The sequence below is a fragment of the Antechinus flavipes genome, chromosome 1 (genome assembly GCF_016432865.1).
Source record: "Antechinus flavipes isolate AdamAnt ecotype Samford, QLD, Australia chromosome 1, AdamAnt_v2, whole genome shotgun sequence".
In the NCBI taxonomy this organism is placed as follows: Eukaryota; Metazoa; Chordata; class Mammalia; order Dasyuromorphia; family Dasyuridae; genus Antechinus; species Antechinus flavipes.
In genome coordinates this window covers 207,203,337-207,223,693 of record NC_067398.1, presented here as the reverse complement: position 1 = coordinate 207,223,693, position 20,357 = coordinate 207,203,337, and the positions used below count along the sequence as shown (strand labels likewise).

Below are 20,357 nucleotides of genomic sequence, written 5' to 3'. Positions count from 1 at the left end.
GGAAGACTATACAATACATACATATACAAATGTGTACACATTTATGTATGTTTGTATAGATATGTAAACATAGAATATATACAAAAACTAAAAGGCAAGTGGTAGAAATACAAAATGATTAGCAGAAACAGGAAAGATTTTATATAGAAGGTAGCACTTGACCAGAATTTAGAAGGAAGTCATGGATTACAAGAGCCAGAATTAACAAAGGAACACATTCTAGGTCTGGTGAACAAACAGGACAAAACCAAATAGTTGGCAGGAAGTGTCACATGTGAGCAACAACAAAGCTAGTTTGGTTAGATTACAGTCCAGCTGCAGGAAACCAAACAATGGGAAAGTTAAAAGTGTCTCAGCTTTAATAAAGCCCAGAATAAACTAGGGCTAGTTAGGAAAATTAGTAAAAAAAATGTTTTTCATTTATCTCATAGTCAATGAACAGATAGTAATGGATGATAAGGAAGAAAACAAAATTACTCAACTCTTGTTTTATTTATTGCCTCTGTTAAGGAAAATGATCTTAGAGCAGAAGAAAATTAGATAACAATTAGGGTTGAAATCAAACATCAAGTATAGTCTTGATTTTAATTTCTGGAAGAATTCTAGAATGTAAGAAATAGTTAACGAAACTCCTAAAAAGAAGGTAATGAGCACAGAGAACCAGCATGGCTTCATCAAGAATGTATCATATCTAGCAGTGTTTCTACTGGGCTTATATCCCAAATAAATCTTTTTATTTTTTATTTTTTTTTAAATTTTTTATTTAATGATTACTTTATATTGACAACATTATCCCTTGCACTCGTTTCTTTTCCGATTTTTTTTCCCCTCCCTCCCTCCACCCCCTCCCTAGATGGCAAGCAGTCCTTTATATGTTGGATATGTTGCAGTATATCCTAGATACAATATATGTTTGCAGAACCGAACAGTTCTCTTGTTGCATAGGGAGAATTGGATTCAGAAGTTATAAATAACCCGGGAAGAAAACAAAAATGCAGATAGTTCACATTCGTTTCCCAGTGTTCGTTCTTTGGGTGTAGCTGCTTTTGTCCGTCATTTATCAATTGAAACTTAGGTCTCTTTGTCAAAGAAATCCACTTCCATCAAAATATGTCCTCATACAATATCGTTGTCGAAGTGTATAATGATCTCCTGGTTCTGCTCATTTCACTTAGCATCAGTTCATGTAAGTCTCGCCAGTCCTCTCTGTATTCATCCTGCTGGTCATTTCTTACAGAACAATAATATTCCATAACATTCATATACCACAATTTACCCAGCCATTCTCCAATTGATGGGCATCCATTCATTTTCCAGTTTCTAGCCACTACAAATAGGGCTGCTACAAACATTTTGGCACATACAGGTCCCTTTCCCTTCTTTAGTATTTCTTTGGGATATAAGCCCAATAGAAACACTGCTGGATCAAAGGGTATGCACAATTTGATAACTTTTTGGGCATAATTCCAGATTGCTCTCCAGAATGGTTGGATTCGTTCACAACTCCACCAACAATGCATTAGTGTCCCAGTTTTCCCGCATCCCCTCCAACATTCATCATTATTTTTTCCTGTCATCTTAGCCAATCTGACAGGTGTGTAGTGGTATCTCAGAGTTGTCTTAATTTGCATTTCTCTGATCAATAATGATTTGGAACACTCTTTCATATGAGTGGTAATAGTTTCAATTTCATCCTCTGAAAATTGTCTGTTCATATCCTTTGACCATTTATCAATTGGAGAATGGCTTGATTTCTTATAAATTTGAGTCAGTTCTCTATATATTTTAGAAATGAGGCCTTTATCAGAACCTTTAACTGTGAAGATGTTTTCCCAGTTTGTTGCTTCCCTTCTAATCTTGTTTGCATTAGTTTTGTTTGTACAAAGGCTTTTTAATTTGATGTAATCAAAATTTTCTATTTTGTGATCAGTAATGGTCTCTAGTTCATCTTTGGTCACAAATTTCTTTCTCCTCCACAAGTCTGAGAGATAAACTATTCTATGTTCCTCTAATTTATTTATAATCTCGTTCTTTATGCCTAGGTCATGGACCCATTTTGATCTTATCTTGGTATATGGTGTTAAGTGTGGGTCCATGCCTAATTTCTGCCATACTAATTTCCAATTATCCCAGCAGTTTTTATCAAATAATGAATTCTTTTCCCAGAAGTTAGGGGCTTTGGGTTTGTCAAACACTAGATTGCTATAGTTGACTATTCTGTCTTGTGAACCTAACCTTTTCCACTGATCCACTAATCTATTTCTTAGCCAATACCAAATGGTTTTGGTGACTGCTGCTTTATAATATAATTTTAGATCAGGTACAGCTAGGCCACCTTCATTTGATTTTTTTTTTCATTAATTCCCTTGAGATTCTCGACTTTTTATTGTTCCATATGAATTTTGTTGTTATTTTTTCTAGATCATTAAAATATTTTCTTGGAAGTCTGATTGGTATAGCACTAAATAAATAATTAGTTTAGGGAGTATTGTCATCTTTATTATGTTCGCCTGGCCGATCCAAAAGCACTTAATATTTTTCCAATTATTTAAGTCTGACTTTATTTGTGTGGAGACTTTTTTATAATTTTGCTCATATAATTCCTGACTTTCCTTTGGTAGATAGATTCCCAAATATTTTATGGTATCAACAGTTATTCTGAATGGAATTTCTCTTTGTATCTCTTGCTGTTGAGTTTTGTTGGAGATGTATAAAAATGCTGAGGATTTATGGGGATTTATTTTGTAGCCAGCTACTTTGCTAAAATTATGAATTATTTCTAATAGCTTTTTAGTAGAATCTCTGGGGTTCTCTAGGTATACCATCATATCATCTGCAAAGAGTGATAGTTTGGTTTCTTCATTGCCTACTCTAATTCCTTTAATATCTTTCTCGACTCTTATTGCTGAGGCTAGTGTTTCTAATACGATATTAAATAATAATGGTGATAGAGGGCAACCTTGCTTCACTCCATATCTTACTGGGAAGGGTTCCAGTTTTTCTCCATTGCATATGATGCTTACTGATGGTTTTAAATATATGCTCCTGACTATTTTAAGGAAAAGTCCATTTATTCCTATGCTCTCAAGTGTTTTTATTAGGAATGGATGTTGGATTTTATCAAATGCTTTTTCTGCATCTATTGAGATGATCATATAGTTTTTGTTTGTTTGGTTATTGATATAGTCAATTATGCTAATAGTTTTCCTAATACTGAACCAGCCCTGCATTCCTGGTATAAATCCTACTTGGTCATAGTGTATTATCCTGGGGATGATTTTCTGTAATCTTTTTGCTAATATTTTATTTAAGATTTTAGCATCAATATTCATTAGGGAGATTGGTCTATAATTTTCTTTCTCTGTTTTCAGCCTACCTGGTTTAGGTATCAGTACCATGTCTATGTCATAAAAGGAGTTTGGTAGGACTCCTTCAATCCCTATTTTTTCAAATAGTTTATTTAGCATTGGAGTGAATTGTTCTTTAAATGTTTGGTAGAATTCACATGTAAATCCATCTGGTCCTGGGGATTTTTTCTTAGGGAGTTGATTGATAGTTTGTTCTATTTCTTTTTCTGAGATGGGACTGTTTAGGATATTTACTTCTTCCTCTGTTAGTTTGGGCAAGCTATATTTTTGGAGGTATTTTTCTATTTCATTTAAGTTGTCGAATTTATTGGCATAAAGTTGAGCAAAGTAACTCCTAATTATTGCTCTAATTTCCTCTTCGTTACTGGTGAGTTCTCCCTTTTCATTTTTAAGACTAACAATTTGATTTTCAGCTTTCCTTTTTTTAATCAGATTTACTAAGGGTTTGTCTATTTTGTTGGTTTTTTCATAGAACCAACTCTTAGTTTTATTAATCAATTCAATAGTTTTTTTACTTTCAATTTTGTTGATCTCTCCTTTTATTTTTAGAATTTCAAGTTTAGTGTTTGACTGGGGGTTTTTAATTTGTTCCTTTTCTAGCATTTTTAGTTGCAAACCCAATTCATTGATCTTCTCTTTCTCTATTTTATACAAATAGGCCTCTAGAGATATGAAATTTCCCCTTATTACTGCTTTGGCTGCGTCCCATACATTTTGGTATGATGTCTCATTATTATCGTTTTCTTGTGTGAAATTATTAATTATGTCTATGATTTGCTGTTTCACCCAATCATTCTTTAGTATGAGATTATTTAGTTTCCAATTATTTTTTGGTCTACTTCCCCCTGGTTTTTTGTTGAATGTAATTTTCATTGCATCGTGGTCTGAAAAGGATGCATTTACTATTTCTGCCTTACTGCATTTGAGTTTGAGGTTTTTATGTCCTAATATATGGTCAATTTTTGTATAGGTTCCATGAACTGCTGAGAAGAAAGTGTATTCCTTTCTGTCTCCATTACATTTTCTCCAGAGATCTATCATATCTAACTTTTCTAGTATTCTATTTACCTCTTTGACTTCTTTCTTATTTATTTTGTGGTTTGATTTATCTAAATCTGAGAGTGCAAGGTTAAGATCTCCCACTATTATAGTTTTACTGTCTATTTCTTCTTGCAGCTCTCTTAGTTTCTCTTTTAAGAATTTAGATGCTACCCCACTTGGTGCATATATGTTTAATATAGATAGTGCTTCATTATCCATGCTACCCTTTAGCAAAATATAGTGCCCTTCCTTATCTCTTTTAATTAGATCAATTTTTGCTTTAGCTTGATCTGAGATCAGGATGGCTACCCCTGCTTTTTTGACTTCACCTGAAGCATAGTAGATTTTGCTCCAACCTTTTACCTTTAACCTGCATGTATCTCCCCGCTTCAGGTGTGTTTCCTGTAAACAACATATTGTAGGATTCTGGCTTTTAATCCATTCTGCTAACCGCTTCCTCTTTATGGGGGAGTTTACCCCGTTCACATTTATGGTTAGAATGACCAATTCTGTATTGCTTGCCATCTTGTTAACCCCGGATTATGCTTTTCTCCCTTCTTTCCCCTTTCCCCCCTTCCCAGTATTAAGCTTGTGAGCACCACTTGCTTCTCACAGCCTTCCCTTTTTAGTATCCCTCCCCCCCCTTAGAGTTCCTCCCCCTATCTTACCCCTTTCCCTCCCAGTTCCCGTATTCCCTTCCGCTTAGCTTATTCCTTCCCTTTTCACTTTTCCCTTCTCACTTTTCAATGAGGTGGGAGAAGTTTCACCATAGATTGAATATGTCTTAAGATTTTTCACTTAAAGCCAATTCTGAAGGCAGTAAGATACCCACTATATTCATCCCCCTCCCTTCTTTCTCTCAGATATAATAGGTTTCCTATGCCTCTTCATGAGATGTACTATCCCCACTTTACCCTTTTTCTGGTACAATGTCCTTTCCACATCAATTTCTAGAACAAGGTATACATATATTCTTTATACATCTATATAGTCAAAATATAGTTCCCAAGATTAATCTTTACCTTTTTAGATTTCTCTTGAGTTCTATATTTGTAGATCAAACTTTTTGTTAAGTTCTGGCTTTTTCATCAGAAATAGATGAAATTCGCTTACTTCGTTGAATGTCCATCTTCTTCCCTGGAAAAAGATGCTCATTCTTGCTGGGTAAGTTATTTTTGGTTGCATACCAAGTTCCTTAGCCTTTCGGAATATCATATTCCAGGCCCTTCGATCTTTTAATGTGGATGCTGCTAGATCCTGGGTGATCCTTATTGTGGCTCCTTGATACTTGAATTGGGTTTTTCTAGCCGCTTGCAATATTTTTTCCTTCGTCTGAGGGTTCTGGCATTTGGCCACTATATTCCTTGGTGTTTTGATTTTAGGATCCCTTTCAGTGGGTGATCGATGAATCCTTTCAATGTTAATTTTTTCCTCTGTTCCTATGACTTCTGGGCAGTTCTCTTTGATAATTTCCTGGAAAATAGTGTCCAGGCTCTTTTTTTCATCATTCTTTTCTGGGAGTCCAATAATTCTCAGGTTGTCTCTCCTGGATCTGTTTTCCAGGTCTGTTGTCTTCCCCAGAAGGTATTTCACATCCTTTTCCATTGTTTGAATTTTTTGGATTTGCTTGACTGATTCTTCTTGTCTCCTCGAGTCATTCAATTCCATTTGTTCGACCCTGATTTTCAGTGAAGTATTTTCTTCGCTCACTTTTTTAAGATCGTTTTCTAATTGTCCAATTGAGTTCTTTTGTTCTGTGGAATTTTTTTCCATTTCGCCAATTTTGTTTTTTAGAGAGCTATTTTCTGTTTCCAGTTCACCAATCCTATTTTTCAAGGATTTTACTTCTTTATCCACTCTCTCTTTAACTGACTTCTCCAGGCTCTTTTGCCAAGCCTCCCTCTCCTTTTCCCAAGCTTCCCTCTCCTTTTGCCAAGCCTCACATTCTTTCCCCATTTTTCTTCTAGCTCCCTTGTGAGAGCCTTTTTAATCACCTCTATGAGGTTCATCTGTGCTGAGGAACAGATGATCTCCTCCTTTGGGGATTCACCTGGGGACTGTCTGTTTTTAGTCTCCTCAGGATTTAGAGTCTGCTCTCTATCTGTATAGAAGCTGTCAAGGGTTAAAGTCCTCTTCAGCTTCTTGCTCATTCTGTCTATTAATCAGAGACAAACTACAAAGAAAACCAGAAAAAACTGGAGTCTATCTTTGGGGGAGGGGCTGGGTGTGTTATCGAGCTTCCTCTCCAGACTGCAGGGGGCAGCAGTGAGGCACTAGCAGGACTGTGTGCGCCTGCGCACTGAGATCCCAGAGCGTCCTGAGTCACTGTGGGGGGGGAAGGGGGAGCGGCCAGGTCCCGGGAGACTCCAGCTGTTTGGGGTTGTATTCTTCAGCCCCGGTGTTTTTAGCTTCTCTGCTGGGCTGCTAACTTGCAGTCGGAGCAAAGTTTCCAAACCTGTAGTGAAGCTCTCCCCGCAGAGACGGCTGCGATCACTCCCCACCCCCTCTCCAGTCTGCTCCCGTGCTCTCACTGCCGCTGCCCTCAGCCTGCACCCGATCTAAAACCGCCCCAGCCCTCCAGTAAAGACAGACCTTTCTTGGCGAATCTCAAGGATGGCTTTTCTTGGTAACTATTTGTGGGTTTTTTTCAGTCAAGCATTGATTCAGAGGCTTGTAATGAAATGGATAGTGAGAGAAAGTGTGGAGCTTATGCAGCTGTGAGCCTCCTCTCCGCCATCTTAACCGGAAGTCCCCCAAATAAATCTTAAAGAAAGGAAAGGGACCTGTATGTGCACAAATGTTTGTGACAGGTCTCTTTGTAGTGGCCAGAAACTGGAAACTGAGTGCATGCTCATCAATTGGAGAATGTCTGAATAAATTATGGTATATGAATATTAAGGAATATTATTGTTTGGTAAGGAATGACCAGGAGGATGATTTCAGAAAGGCCTGGAGAGACCTACAGGAACTGGTGCTGAATGAAATGAGCAGGGCCAGGAGATCATTATATACTTTCAGCAACAATACTATTTGATGATCAATTCTGATGGACCTGGCCATTTCCAGGATTGAGATGAACCAAATCAGTTCCAATAGAGCAGTAATGAATTGAACCAGATACACCCAGCGAAAGAACTCTGGGAGATGACTATGAACCATTACATAGAATTCCCAATCCCAATATTTTTGTCTGCCTGAATTTTTGATTTCCTTCACAGGCTAATAGTCCATTATTTCAAAGTCTGATTCTTTTTGTACAGCAAAATAACTGTTAGGACATGTATGCTTATATTATATTTAATTTATATTTTAACATATTTAATATGTATTGGTCAACCTGCCATTGGGGGGAGAGGATGGGGGGAAGGAGGAGAAAAATTGGAACAAACGGTTTGGCAATTGTCAATGCTGTAAAATTACCCATGCATATAACTTGGACATAAAAAGCTATAATAAAAAAAAGAATATATTATGACAATTTGATATCTTTTTCTTTCTTGACAGGGAAACAACACTGGTACATTAAGGAAATTCAATAAATATAGCTAACTAAATCTGTCATGAATATTACTGCAAATTTTCTAAGAGAAAAGAAAACTATATAACAAAGAGAAAATAGTATACAGTTTGGCATATTCAGAAATAGTTGAATGACTAGACCCAGAATATTCATTAAAGGGTTGATATCAATTTGGAAATAGTCTTTACTGACTTCCCCTCCTCCCTGTGAAGTTTAAAATTTAAAATAATGATTTAACTAGTAGCATAAATAATGTTTGTCAAATATGCCAGTGACACAAAGCTGTGAAGGACAACTAAATTGTTGGATGACAGTATCTGGATCCAAAATAATATAAATAGTTTAGAAACCTGGTTAGAATAAAATAACACAAAACTTAATAAGGCAAAACTAAATACAATCAACATTATAAAGCATGACTAGCATAGTTAATTGAAAACAATGAGAAAGTTTTAATGGGCAGCAAGCCCAATTTCAGTGAAAAATAAGATATGGTAACCAAAAAAACATACCATCTGAGGCTTCAGTAAGAATGAGAGAACTGATGGCCTGTTATCTTATGCCACAGTCAAGTCATATCCAGAGTATATGTGACATTTTAGTAAAGATAACTTATAATTTACAAAGCATCCAGTTAAGGGCAACCTGTATATGGTGAAGTTATTCAAGATCATGACACAATAAAATTAGTTAAAGGAGTTGGGGCTTTTCACTTAGAAAAAAGGAGATTTTACTGGGTGCTATCTTCATGGACTTGTAGGGCTATCATGATGGGGATGTATTAGATCAAATAACTTTAACAAATATTTATTAAGGATCTAGTATGTACAAAGCACTATGCTAGGTGCTCAGGATACCAACAGAAAAACAAAACAAAACAAAAATAGTGATTTTAAGGATACATGTAAAATACTAAAGAATCATTTGAGGAAGAAGAAAGGACAAAGAACTCAGAGCATTAAGAAAGCACAATATGGGAGGCAGACTTGATGAGCTGAACTTTAAAGGACATTAAGGATTCTAATAGGGGAAAAGTGACAGAGGTCATGGATTACAGATATAGGACATAAAAATGTATAAAGATAAAAAGCTGGAAGATGATTTTTGTCTGAGCTACAAGCAAGTAAGGCACTTTGGATGGAACACAGATAAGTGAAGGAGAATATTGTGAAATGCATAAAAAGAAGGAGGAATATTCTGAGAAGATGGCAGAATAGGTCAGTAAAATTTAAGCTTGCAAGATTTCCTCCATAAATGAACAAATCTGCACTTCAGGGTAAACAGAGATTGGTGAAAACAAAGACTTGAGAGCTAGTTCCACAGAAAAGCATGTGGGGACCCCTGGGGTTAGCTGGGGGTGGCTAGAGCCTTAGCAGGAAAGCACAAAGACTTTCACCTCCAGGACAGCAGAAAGAGTGGAGAATCAGAGGTTTGAGTCAGGGAAGAATGAAGGAATCTCAGCTGATTAGGAATGTCAGGCCTACCTGTGCCGCTGAGATATTACTATGCGAAATAAGGAACCAGCACATTCCCAGTGAGTATGGAAGCAGAGAGGTCAGCACTTGTAGGAGAGTGAAGTTTTTGGTTTGAGATTACAAGTGAGAGGGAATAGCTAAAGTAAAACTAGAAACAGCAGCTCCCCAAACTCAGAATTGGAGGTGCTTACACTAATACTTCTCATTTAAAAAAATAAGCAGGCAAAGAAGAAAGAAACTAACCACAGAAACTTACTATGGGAATAGCGAAGACCAAGGTACATCTTCAGAGGAGTGAAGTAAAAAAATCTTCTACCCCAAAGAGTAACATTAAATGGCTACCTGCCCAGAAAGAATTTATAGAGAAACTCGAGAAAATGATATTTAAAATTATAATTGCATTAAATTTAATTTTAAAATTAAATGAAATGGAGGAGAAATTAAAAATAAACAATAATAAAGAACGATCCAAGAAACACAAGAAGAAAAGTTAACTAGAAAAGGAGAATCAGACTGTTTGAGGATGTATTCTGATGGAAGTGGACCTCTTCGATAAAGAGAGCTAATTCAGTTTCAACTGATCAAAGATGGACAGAAGCAGCTACACCCAAAGAAAGAACACTGGGAAATGAATATAAACTGCTTGCATTTTTGTTTTTCTTCCCAGGTTATTTATACCTTCTGAATCCAATTCTCCCTGTGCAACAAGAGAACTGTTCGGTTCTGCACACATATATTGTATCTAGGATATACTGTAACCTATTTAACATGTAAAGGACTGCTTGCCATCTGGGGGAGGGGGTGGAGGGAGGGAGGGGAAAAATCGGAACAGAAGTGAATGCAAGGGATAATGCTATAAAAAATTACCCTGGCATGGGTTCTATCAATAAAAAGTTATTAAAAAAAAAAAAAGAAAAAGAAAATCACAGCATCTCAGTCCAAAAAAAGACCTATAGACTTCAGAATAAATGTATATATCTTTAAAAAAAAAAAAAAGAAAGAAAGGAAAAAAGTAAAGGAGAATCAGACTCTTAAACAAAATAATTTTTTGAAACTTGAAATTGGGCAAGAGGAAGGCAGTTGAAATTAGAATAGAGCAAGAAATAACAAAATAAAATATAAAGAATTTTAAAATAGAACAGAATATGAAACATCTTATAAGAAAAATAATTGGAGAACAGATCAAAAAGAAAAAATAGAAAAATAACTGGGCTACCTGAAAGCTATGGGCAAAAACAAACTAACAACACAACAATGGAATAAATAATACAAGAAAATATTGCAATAAAGAAACAAAGCAAAAAACCATTACAATTCAAATATGGGGGCACTACAATTAGAATTGTACAGGATTTATCACAATAAAAGATTGCAGGTTCTGCAATCATATATATTGACAATCAAAAAAACTAGGCATGTGGGCAAAAATATCATATACAGCAAAATTATCAATAATAATGAAGGAAAAAATTTACTTTCAATGAACTTGCAGATTTTCAGGACTTCCTCTTAATCAAAACCAAACTTAATAGAAAATTTAACATTGGAGAGCCAATATAAAAGATTAATTTCAAGGAACTCCACACAGGCAAATCATTTATGTTTTTTTACATAGAAGTTTATACCATATGTTTAAGATTGACATCAGTAATTTAGTAGCTCAAAAGAATGACAGGGGCAGAGTTGTGTGTGATCTAATTCTAAAAAATAAACCTATTTAGAAAAAAGTAAAAATAGTAATTATGCTATAGAAATGAAATGCAGAGGAAGAACTGACAGAGGCATTAGGAGGGGGATGAAGGCTCATAGTTTTGAAAACATCCTCACACCAGGAATGGGTTAATTAGGGAACACTCAATATATAATATTATATACACATATATATCTATATATATATGTATGTATGTATGTATGTATATATATCATGAAGAGTATAGTACCCTCCAAAATCTATAAAGAAATAAAGGGGAAGAAAATAGGATAAAGTGGAATATAGGCATTAGAGGGGGAAGGAGGACTTTTAGTTCTGAAAAAGTACTCATATCAGAAATGGATTAAATAGGGAACATAATATATATTTCTATTTATTATATATGAATATGTATAAATATATAGAGATACACACATACATACACACACACACACACACACACACACACACACACACACACACACCATAAAGGTATAGCATCCTCTATAATGCTATAGAGAAAAATTTATAAAGAAATAAGGGGGAGAGAATAGGATAAGGTGGGGCATGGAAGGATGTATAAATTTATGGGAATGGGACAAGATGTGCAAATTAATGGGCAAGGGACAAAGGATAAGGTGGGGAACAGAAGGGTGCATAGAGTTATAATAGTGGAACAAGGTATACAAATTAGTTGGAAAGAGATAAAGAGGAAAGGAAAGAGTGGGGGAAGGTTAAATAATAGCAAGGCAAGTTAAGGAACAGAATTAAAGTAGAAGAATTATCAGGATTAAGAAAAAGAGATATACAAAAACACTACAACAAGGATCAGGAGTAGAATTTATTAGAAAAAAAAGGTGGGCTAGTAATGATTGATTTGAAGTCAAACAAAGATTCATTCAGGAGAGAAATCCATATTATATGTCCACCAATATTATTGACATTGTTTTAGATGCATGTTTAATGAGTAAATGTGTGTATATATATGTGTGTGTGTGTGTCTGAGTATATTTGGGTATGTATACATCTAAGTATATGTATATGTGTTTATATATATATATATATATTTTACATATATATATACACATTTGTATGGGTGTAGGTATGAATATATGTGTGTATATATATCTATATCTATCTGTGCTTAATTGTAGGCTGCTTAGGGAAGATGAGGGAGATGACAGGGAAAAAAAGAATAAAGTAAAAAACATGCATCGCGGAGAACAAAAAAATAATCTACAAAGAAACAAAGAAAAGATGGACACTCATGATTATAATTTCTTCTATTATTACATATGCCTTCTTGAAATGGTAATTTACTGCTATATATTTTGAATCCTCCCTGATGTTCTCTGTTAAAGAACTTTTTAAAAAATTTTCCTTCTCCATCTTTCTTTTTCTATTTTGTTTTTCTTAATAAGAATTTTATTTGTTCAATAAAATAAAAAGTTTTTTTTTTTAAAAAATGCATGAAAAGATTGATTGGAATAAAACTTTGAAAAGTTTTGAATGCCAGCTTGAGAAGTTGCATTTTAATCTAAATGAAATAAGGAACTCACAGAAAACTTTGAGGTAGAAGAGTGACATAGATTATTTTGACAATTGTGTGAGAATATATTAGAGAAAGGAAAGTTTGGAAGTTGAAAACCCAGTGAAAAGAAGTATTCCAATAGTATATGTGAAAGACGATGAAGGCCTTAATTTGGAAAAATGGGGATGAATGCCAGTAATGTTATAGAGAGATTTGGAAGTTCAGTGGTTCTCAGCAGTCAGAGTCAGGGGAAAGACTAAAAACATGACTGATTACAGGTGTAATACACCTGGAAGAGATGATGGTAATCTCAGAAAGAATGAAGCAGGTTTTTAAAAAGGCACATTTCAGGAAAAGATAATAAGTTGCTTTGGATTTATTGAGTTTGAGGTATAGATGGACAATAGGCAGAAAAAAATTTTAAAATCCATTGCTGTGGCAGAGGAATTAAACAAACTAGGAAAATTTAGGAACATTAATATAAAGCCAGATATCACCCCCCAAAAACTGATGATTTTACTACTCAGTCCCTTTACAGAATTATAGACTAATCATGCAAAAAAATATACTTCCAGATCTCTGCTATATGAACATTTTCCCCAAAACATATTATTATGTTTTAGGTCAATAGGACTTATTTTGTTCTAAAAGAATTAAAGTCAAATTACTGGGATTAATTAATTGATCTAAATTATAGATTTAATTATTAATCTTTGAATATTAATTATATTTCAATTATTCTAAATTAATTAATTATATTGATCTAATCACATTAATCTACATTAATTTTAGATTTATTAATCTAAATATTAATTATTAATCAAAAATATAATGATGGAAATGATAACTATTATTTTACTGAACATATGTACTATGCAATGAGATTGTTTATTTGAATTACAAAATGATAATATACTGCAATTTAGCACACTTAAATACGTGCACATATTATTTTATCTTATCTATAGAGCCATCCCATGAATGCAAAGTAAATTATTTTTTAATAATCCAAAGTATTTTTCTTTTTTTGCAGAGGCAATTGGGGTTAAGTGACTTGCTCAGGTCACACAGCCAGGAAGTGTTAAGTGTCTTTAAATTCAGGTCCCTCCTGACTTCAGGGCTGGTGTTCTATCCACTGCACCACCTAGCTGCCCCATCCAAAGAATTTTTTACATTAATTGCAAATTGAAATGGATTATTATTATTATTATTATATTATTATATTTTATATTATATTTTACCCTCTAGGAAAAAAAGCAACAAGTCTAATGAAAAATAAATATACTAATCAAGCAAATCTTAGATTTCATTGCCTACTCTAAGGATAAGGTTTATTTTAAAAAATTATCTTTTTAATATTTACCTGGTAAATGCTTTGGAAAGCAAGAAAAAGGTATAATCAGAGACCATCCTAGAAAGCAAGAAATAAGAAACCCCATCCACCATGCACCCAGCCAGCGTGGATCATCTTCAGTGATGTCAATGCTAAAATGAGAAAACAAAAAGATTCAAATCTAATTTCTTATTACAAACACATAGAGAAATACTTTGCTACTTTGATACTGAGCAGCAGACACCATATTCCCTATTATCTCTTTATCTCTCTAGTACCTAGGGAGATCTTCATATGCAGTAGTAGCTGTATAATAAATAACTACTGAATGGATTCAATTAATCAATCAATAAACATATATTGAGGACCTACTGGGTACTACTGAAACAAATACAAACTGAAACAATCTCAGCCCTTGAGAAACTTATCCTTGTTTTATAAAGTAGATACATTCATAGTTTATGTAGCACTTTGTCATAGAAATCACTAGTTTGTATTCTAACCACTAAACCACTAAAAGGTCTGTCTTTTTTTGTCCCTATTAGCAGCCACTTCTTTAAAACACAGAACAGTATGGAAATTAAGTGTACGCCCATCAGTTGGGAAATGGCTGAATAAATTATGATATGAATATGTAATGGGATATTATTGTTCTATGAGAAAGGATGAGTAGGTTGATTTCAGAAAAGTCTGGAAAGACTTACATTAACTAATGATAAGTAAAGTGAGCAGAACACCAAGAAAATGTTGTACACAGTAATTATACAAGATTATGTGATGATCAACTGTGAAAGACTTGGCTCTTTTTAACAATGTGGTGATTCAAGAAAAGTCTAATAGACTTGTGATAGAAAGTGCTATCTGTATCCAGAAAAAAAGAACTATGGAGACTGAATGTGGATCAAAGTATAGTATTTTCACTTTTTTTTGGTTGTTGTTGGCTGCTTGGTTTTTTCTTTCTCGTGTTTTTTTTTTCCTCTTTTGATCTGATTTTTTTCTTGTGCACCATGATGAATATGGAAATATGTTTAGAAGAATTGCATATGCTTAACTTGTATCATATTGCTTGCTATCTAGGACAGCAGAGAGGGAGGGAGAGATAAAAAATTTTGGAATACAAGGTTTTGCAAAGGTGAAAGTTGAAAATTATCTTTGCATGTATTTGTAAAAATAAAATACTATTAAAAAGAAAAAAAGATGAGTGTGTGTGTGTGTGTGTGTGTGTGTGTGTGTGTGTATGTGTATCATTAGACCAAATAAAATCAAATCACACCAGTATTCAAACTGAGGTAGCTTTCATAGAAAGCCGTATGCAACAAAAATATTAAAATATAATCAGTTCATGGAACATGGAAATTATTTTGTTAAGGAATCTTATGATGTGTATATTCAATTACTAAATCATTTTTCTCAAGATCTGAACACGATACAGAAGATCTTTATCTTTATAGCAAAATTACTGCAAAAAATGCCCTGAAAAAAGAAATGTGGCATATAAATCATCCTGCATCCCTTTCCAGTACTGAGTACTTTTATGTTTATTTTGAAGTGTTGTTTTGGTGAGCACTTTTGGAATTCAAATGGGTTTCTATGGGTTTGTGTGAGAGAGTTGGAATATTTTATATGGGAAGCAATGCAGAGAGGATTTACAAAGAAAGAGGAAATACTCATCAAAATCTGTCCAAATTAATGTAAAGGGCCTAAACATAACATTCTCTTTAGGTCTTTTAGACCTAAAAATGAGCAAAAGACATATTGTTTTCCCATAATTTGGGTTGAAAAAATAAATGCATTGGATATTGGTCCCAAACAACAGATGTGAAACACATTTCCCTCATCTTAGGAGAGAGAATACTATATAACATCAAATACCATCAAACTGCTAGTTGTTTTAGCTTAAATCTTTTTCTTTGTTATAATAGAGGGTTCAACTGGGAATAATCCTAACATCAGGATTATGAATGTGATATAAAAATAATTTTTAAAAAGTTAAGGCTGTTAGTAGATAAAAATTCATTATGAATCAAGTGTCTCAGACCTCAAAAAGTTAATGCTATGCAGAAGTATCTGTACACAACACAGCTCTGCTCAGATCACATCTGGAACAGTCTCTATTCAGGCCTGAAGATCAAACTTTTAGGAAAATGACTAGATGAAATTTTTCCAAAGGAAATTTACCAATATAGTGAAAAGTCTGGACTTTGAGGGACCTAATAGCTAGAAAATGGCTTAAATTTGTTCTGCTTGTTATTATTACCATTTAGAATTAGAATTAGAAGCAATGGATGGAAATTACAAAGAAGATGAAAGGGAAAACTTCCTTTAAATTTCAATACGGAATTGTAATACAGATGCAATAAAAAGTTACAGAAATGGAATGTATTGCTTTTTCTCTTCATTAGAATTCTTGAAAAAAAAGGAAATAACCACTTAACTAAGTATTTTGTGGAGGGAATTCTAATGCAGACAAGTTGGACTAGATGGCGTTTTAGGAGCCTAAAGTTATGATTCTGTGAATGCGATTCCCATTTTGGATCACTGGAAAATGGCTAGAGATCAGGGCTCTTAAAAAAAATTATAAAAGTTCTCATTTGAATATATCTATCAAGGAACATCACTGTTGACTAACCTTACCTACCCCTTCATATTGTATAGGTACATTTTTGCTCCATTTTGAGCAATCACCTCAAGTTGTGATCCTCTTGGAGATGGATCAGTTCCTTGTGTCTCTATGTTACCAAAATAAGTATTATTTACTCATGCAGGAGCAAAAGAGAAGAAGGACTTTGTCCTGGGAAGTGCCCATATAAGCCACTCTAGAGGAGTTAGTTTAAAGGCAGCAAAGAGATACTGTTGATGTTTTTGCCCTTAAACTGATCAATGTTCTATAGATTCAAAGAAATCAAGTTGGAGGAGAGAGGGAATAAAATAGTACTGTTTTTATGATGTGAGGCAGAATCGCTGCAATGGTGTTAGGTTGCTGAGTGTTTATATTTTTTCATGTGTTTCTGTGTAGAACACACATTTCAAAGCCTATCCCAGGAAAGCTATCAAAAAATATATATATCCCATGTTGTTCATGTCTGGGGCCCTATTGACAAGCTTCCTGAGGTTTGGGAATTGATACCTATCATATGACTTCAAGATCCACCTATGATAATTATATGTCTTGAGCTCAGCATAACATAAATACTTCCTAAAGTTAACTCCTTTTTCTTTTCATCCAGTAAAAGTATAAACCATACATTATTGAGTAAATTCATGAAGGTATGGCCTAAGTAGAGATTAAATTTCCATAAGTAATGGTGATATTACTGCCCATCCAAAAATGGTTGATCCAGTAGTATAGCAATCTAGAGAAAGTTTCAGAAAAAAAATTTTTTTAAAGTAGGAAGAGATAAACTAAAAGAAAATGGGATAAAGGGTGGAGAGAATTTTTCTCATGTAACTGGAGTCTACAAGTATAAGTATATACAAATGTGGATGTCGTAAGTAGAATGGACATCATATACATATCATTCATTTAAACTGTTCAAAGGGAAAAAGAATAGCATTCACAAATATGTACAGAGGTATCTTAGACAGTGCTCTAGAAAAAGTGGTGGATTTGGAATCACTTAACTTTTAGTCAGTCAATAAAAATTTATTAGACATTTACTGTGTAGAATTCATTAGAAACAAAAGTAGTAGTAATCACTGATTTCAGAAAGTCAAAGAAAAAAGATTCAATCAAGAGAAATCTTTGTTCTTTGTATCTATACTTAACTGTAGCCTGCTTGGGCATAAAGTGGGGAGAAAAAGGGGGAAAGGGGAAAAAGAAACAATGTAAAAATGTACAGCAGAAAACAAAAGAAAACCTACTGGGAAGTAAAGAAAAGATGGACAGTTCTGAATAGTATGTCTTTTATATGTTATTATTATGTATGCTTTCTTGAAAAGGAAATTGTCTTACATATTTGAATCTTCTCTTATGTTCTTCTATGCATATGGCAATTTTTCCCCCTAATTTATACTGAAGTTTCAATTAAGTAAATATATTTTTAAAAAAGTGGACTATGCATCAGGCACTACGACCTGTTGAAGATACAAAGAGCAAAAAATAGATCCTGCTCTCAAGAAACTCATAATCTAACGGGAGAGTCAGCATGTAAATAAGCAATGTACCAAAAAAAAAAAAAAAAAGCTTTATGCAGGGGGACAAATTGGAAATAAATATAGAAATAGAGGGTGGAGCTAAGATGGCAGAGAGTAGACAGAACATTGTCTGAGCTCTTCCTGCCTTCTCTCAAAATCAATACTTGATCAAGCACTAACATTCAAAGTGTAATAAAGTTTCCACTTTAAGATATCCTGGCAGGACTTCAGAAAAGGTCTGTTTTAATTGGGCATGGGGGAATGCAGCCCAGGAAGGCTCAGTGCACCAAGGCCTGGCACAGAGAGCCTAGCAGGAGGATTTCAGCAGTGTTGGTTACTCTGTTCTGGTTCAGAAGGCCAGGTCAGCAGTGAGACCTCCAGAGCAATCAGAGAAGACAAACTGTGAGTCCCTAAGCTCCAGCATAACAAGCAGGGCTTGACTAAGACACTCAGCATATTGGGGAAGCCTGCAGCACTGGAATTAACACAATCAATGAGAAGTCCCTAACCCCTGTATAGGAAGCTTGAGAAGATTTCCCTTATTCCCTAAGAATAGACCATAACCTTTAAAAATGAGCAAAAAAGCAAAGAGAGCTCTGACCATAGCTCTCTATAGAAACAGAGAAGACCAGAACACAAACCAAGAAGACAGCAAAGGCAGAGTGTCTACAAATGAAGCCTCAAAGAGGGATATGAACTGGTCCGCAATTCAAAAGGTTCTCTTGGAAGAGTTCAAAAAAGGAGTGTAAGAGAGAGACAGAAGAAAAATGGGCAAAAGAAATGAGAATTATGCAGGAGAGCTATTAAAATTTGAGGGAAATGACACCACCTTGGAAAAGGAAGCACAGAAATTGAAGAAAATAACTCCTTAAAAATAAATTTGGTGAAATGGAAAAAATATATACTGAAGAAAAATACTTCCTTACAAACAGAATTGGCAAAATGGGGAAAAAATGCACTGAACAAAACTAGTCCTGTGAAAGTACAATTGGCCAAATGTAAAAGGAGGTTAAAAAAAAAAAGCTAAATGAAGAAAATATTTCACTACAAATTAGAATAATACTAATAGAAGTGAATGATTCAATGAGAAACCAAGGATCAGTCAAACAAAATTTTAAAAAAGAAAAAAATAGAAGAAAATGTAAAATACCATATTTGAAAAACAATTGATGGACATTTAATGAAATAGGGGATTTTCAATCATTTCTGATGAAAAGCCCAGAGCTGAACAGAAAATCTGATCTCCAAATACAAGACTCAAGAGAAGATAAAAAGCTAAGTGGAAGGGAAAAAATGTTTTTAAAGATTAATATGCTTATATTCCTATATGGAAAGAAGATATGTGTAATTCTTGAGAACTGTATCTTTGTCAGAGAAGTTAGAAGGGATATACTTAGAGGGTGTAGTTATAAGATGTGATGATATAAAAAAGAAGTTAATATTGGAAAGAGGATTGTATTGGAAGAAGAGGAAAGGAAAAGTAAAATGGGGTAAATTACACCATGTGAAGAGGCATAAATGACCTATTATATAACTGAGAGAAAGAAGGAAGGGGCATTGTTTGAATCTTAATCTCATAAAATTTGACTCAAAGAGGGAATAACATATATACACAGTTTGGTATAGAAACTTGTCTCACCCTATAGGATAGTAGAAGGGGAAAGGGAAAGGGAGGGTCTAATAGAAGGAAGAACAGAAATAAAAGAGGAAAGAAATAAGGAAGGGGAGAGCTGAAAAAAGGAGGGCAAAATTGAAGGAGGTGGTGGTCATAAGCAAGACACTGGTGATGAAGGAAAGGGTGAAAAGAAAGAAAAAGTATAACTTGAGAAAAACAGAATGGTGGAAAATACAGAATTGGTAATCTTAACTGTGAATGTGATTAAGATGAACTCTCCCATAAATTGAAGTGGATATCAGAGTGGATTAAAAGCCAGAATTCTACAATATGTTGTTTACAAGAAACACATTTGAAGCAGAGAGATACATACAGAGTAAAGGTAAAAGACTGGAGCACCATCTATTATGCTTCAGCTGAAGTTTAAAAAAAAAAAAAAAAAAAAAAGGAGGTTGTGATCCTGATCTTAGATCAAGCAAAAACAAAAATAGATCTAATTAAAAGAGATAAAGAAGGAAACTATATCTTATTAAAGGGTATCATGGATAATGAAGAAATATCAATATTAAACATATATGCACCAAGTGGTAGAGCATACAAATTCTTAGAGAAGTTAAGTGAGGTTAAGAAGAAAAAGACAGCAAAACTAT

General features: G+C 34.2%; 1 protein-coding gene across 5 annotated transcripts in view; it reads right to left on the bottom strand.

Annotated features, from left to right (window-relative positions):
• The window catches only part of LOC127560571 (solute carrier organic anion transporter family member 4C1-like), a 177,497-nt gene that overhangs the window by 120,504 nt on the left and 36,636 nt on the right, over nt 1-20,357 (bottom strand). For all 5 annotated transcript variants that reach the window (XR_007953364.1, XM_051995280.1, XM_051995289.1 and 2 more), the window contains one exon: nt 13,989-14,110. Coding sequence is in view for 4 of the 5 variants with exons in the window: in XM_051995280.1 (XP_051851240.1) it covers nt 13,989-14,110 (122 nt within the window). In the remaining variant the exon portion in view is untranslated. The remainder of the gene's footprint in view (nt 1-13,988; nt 14,111-20,357) is intronic.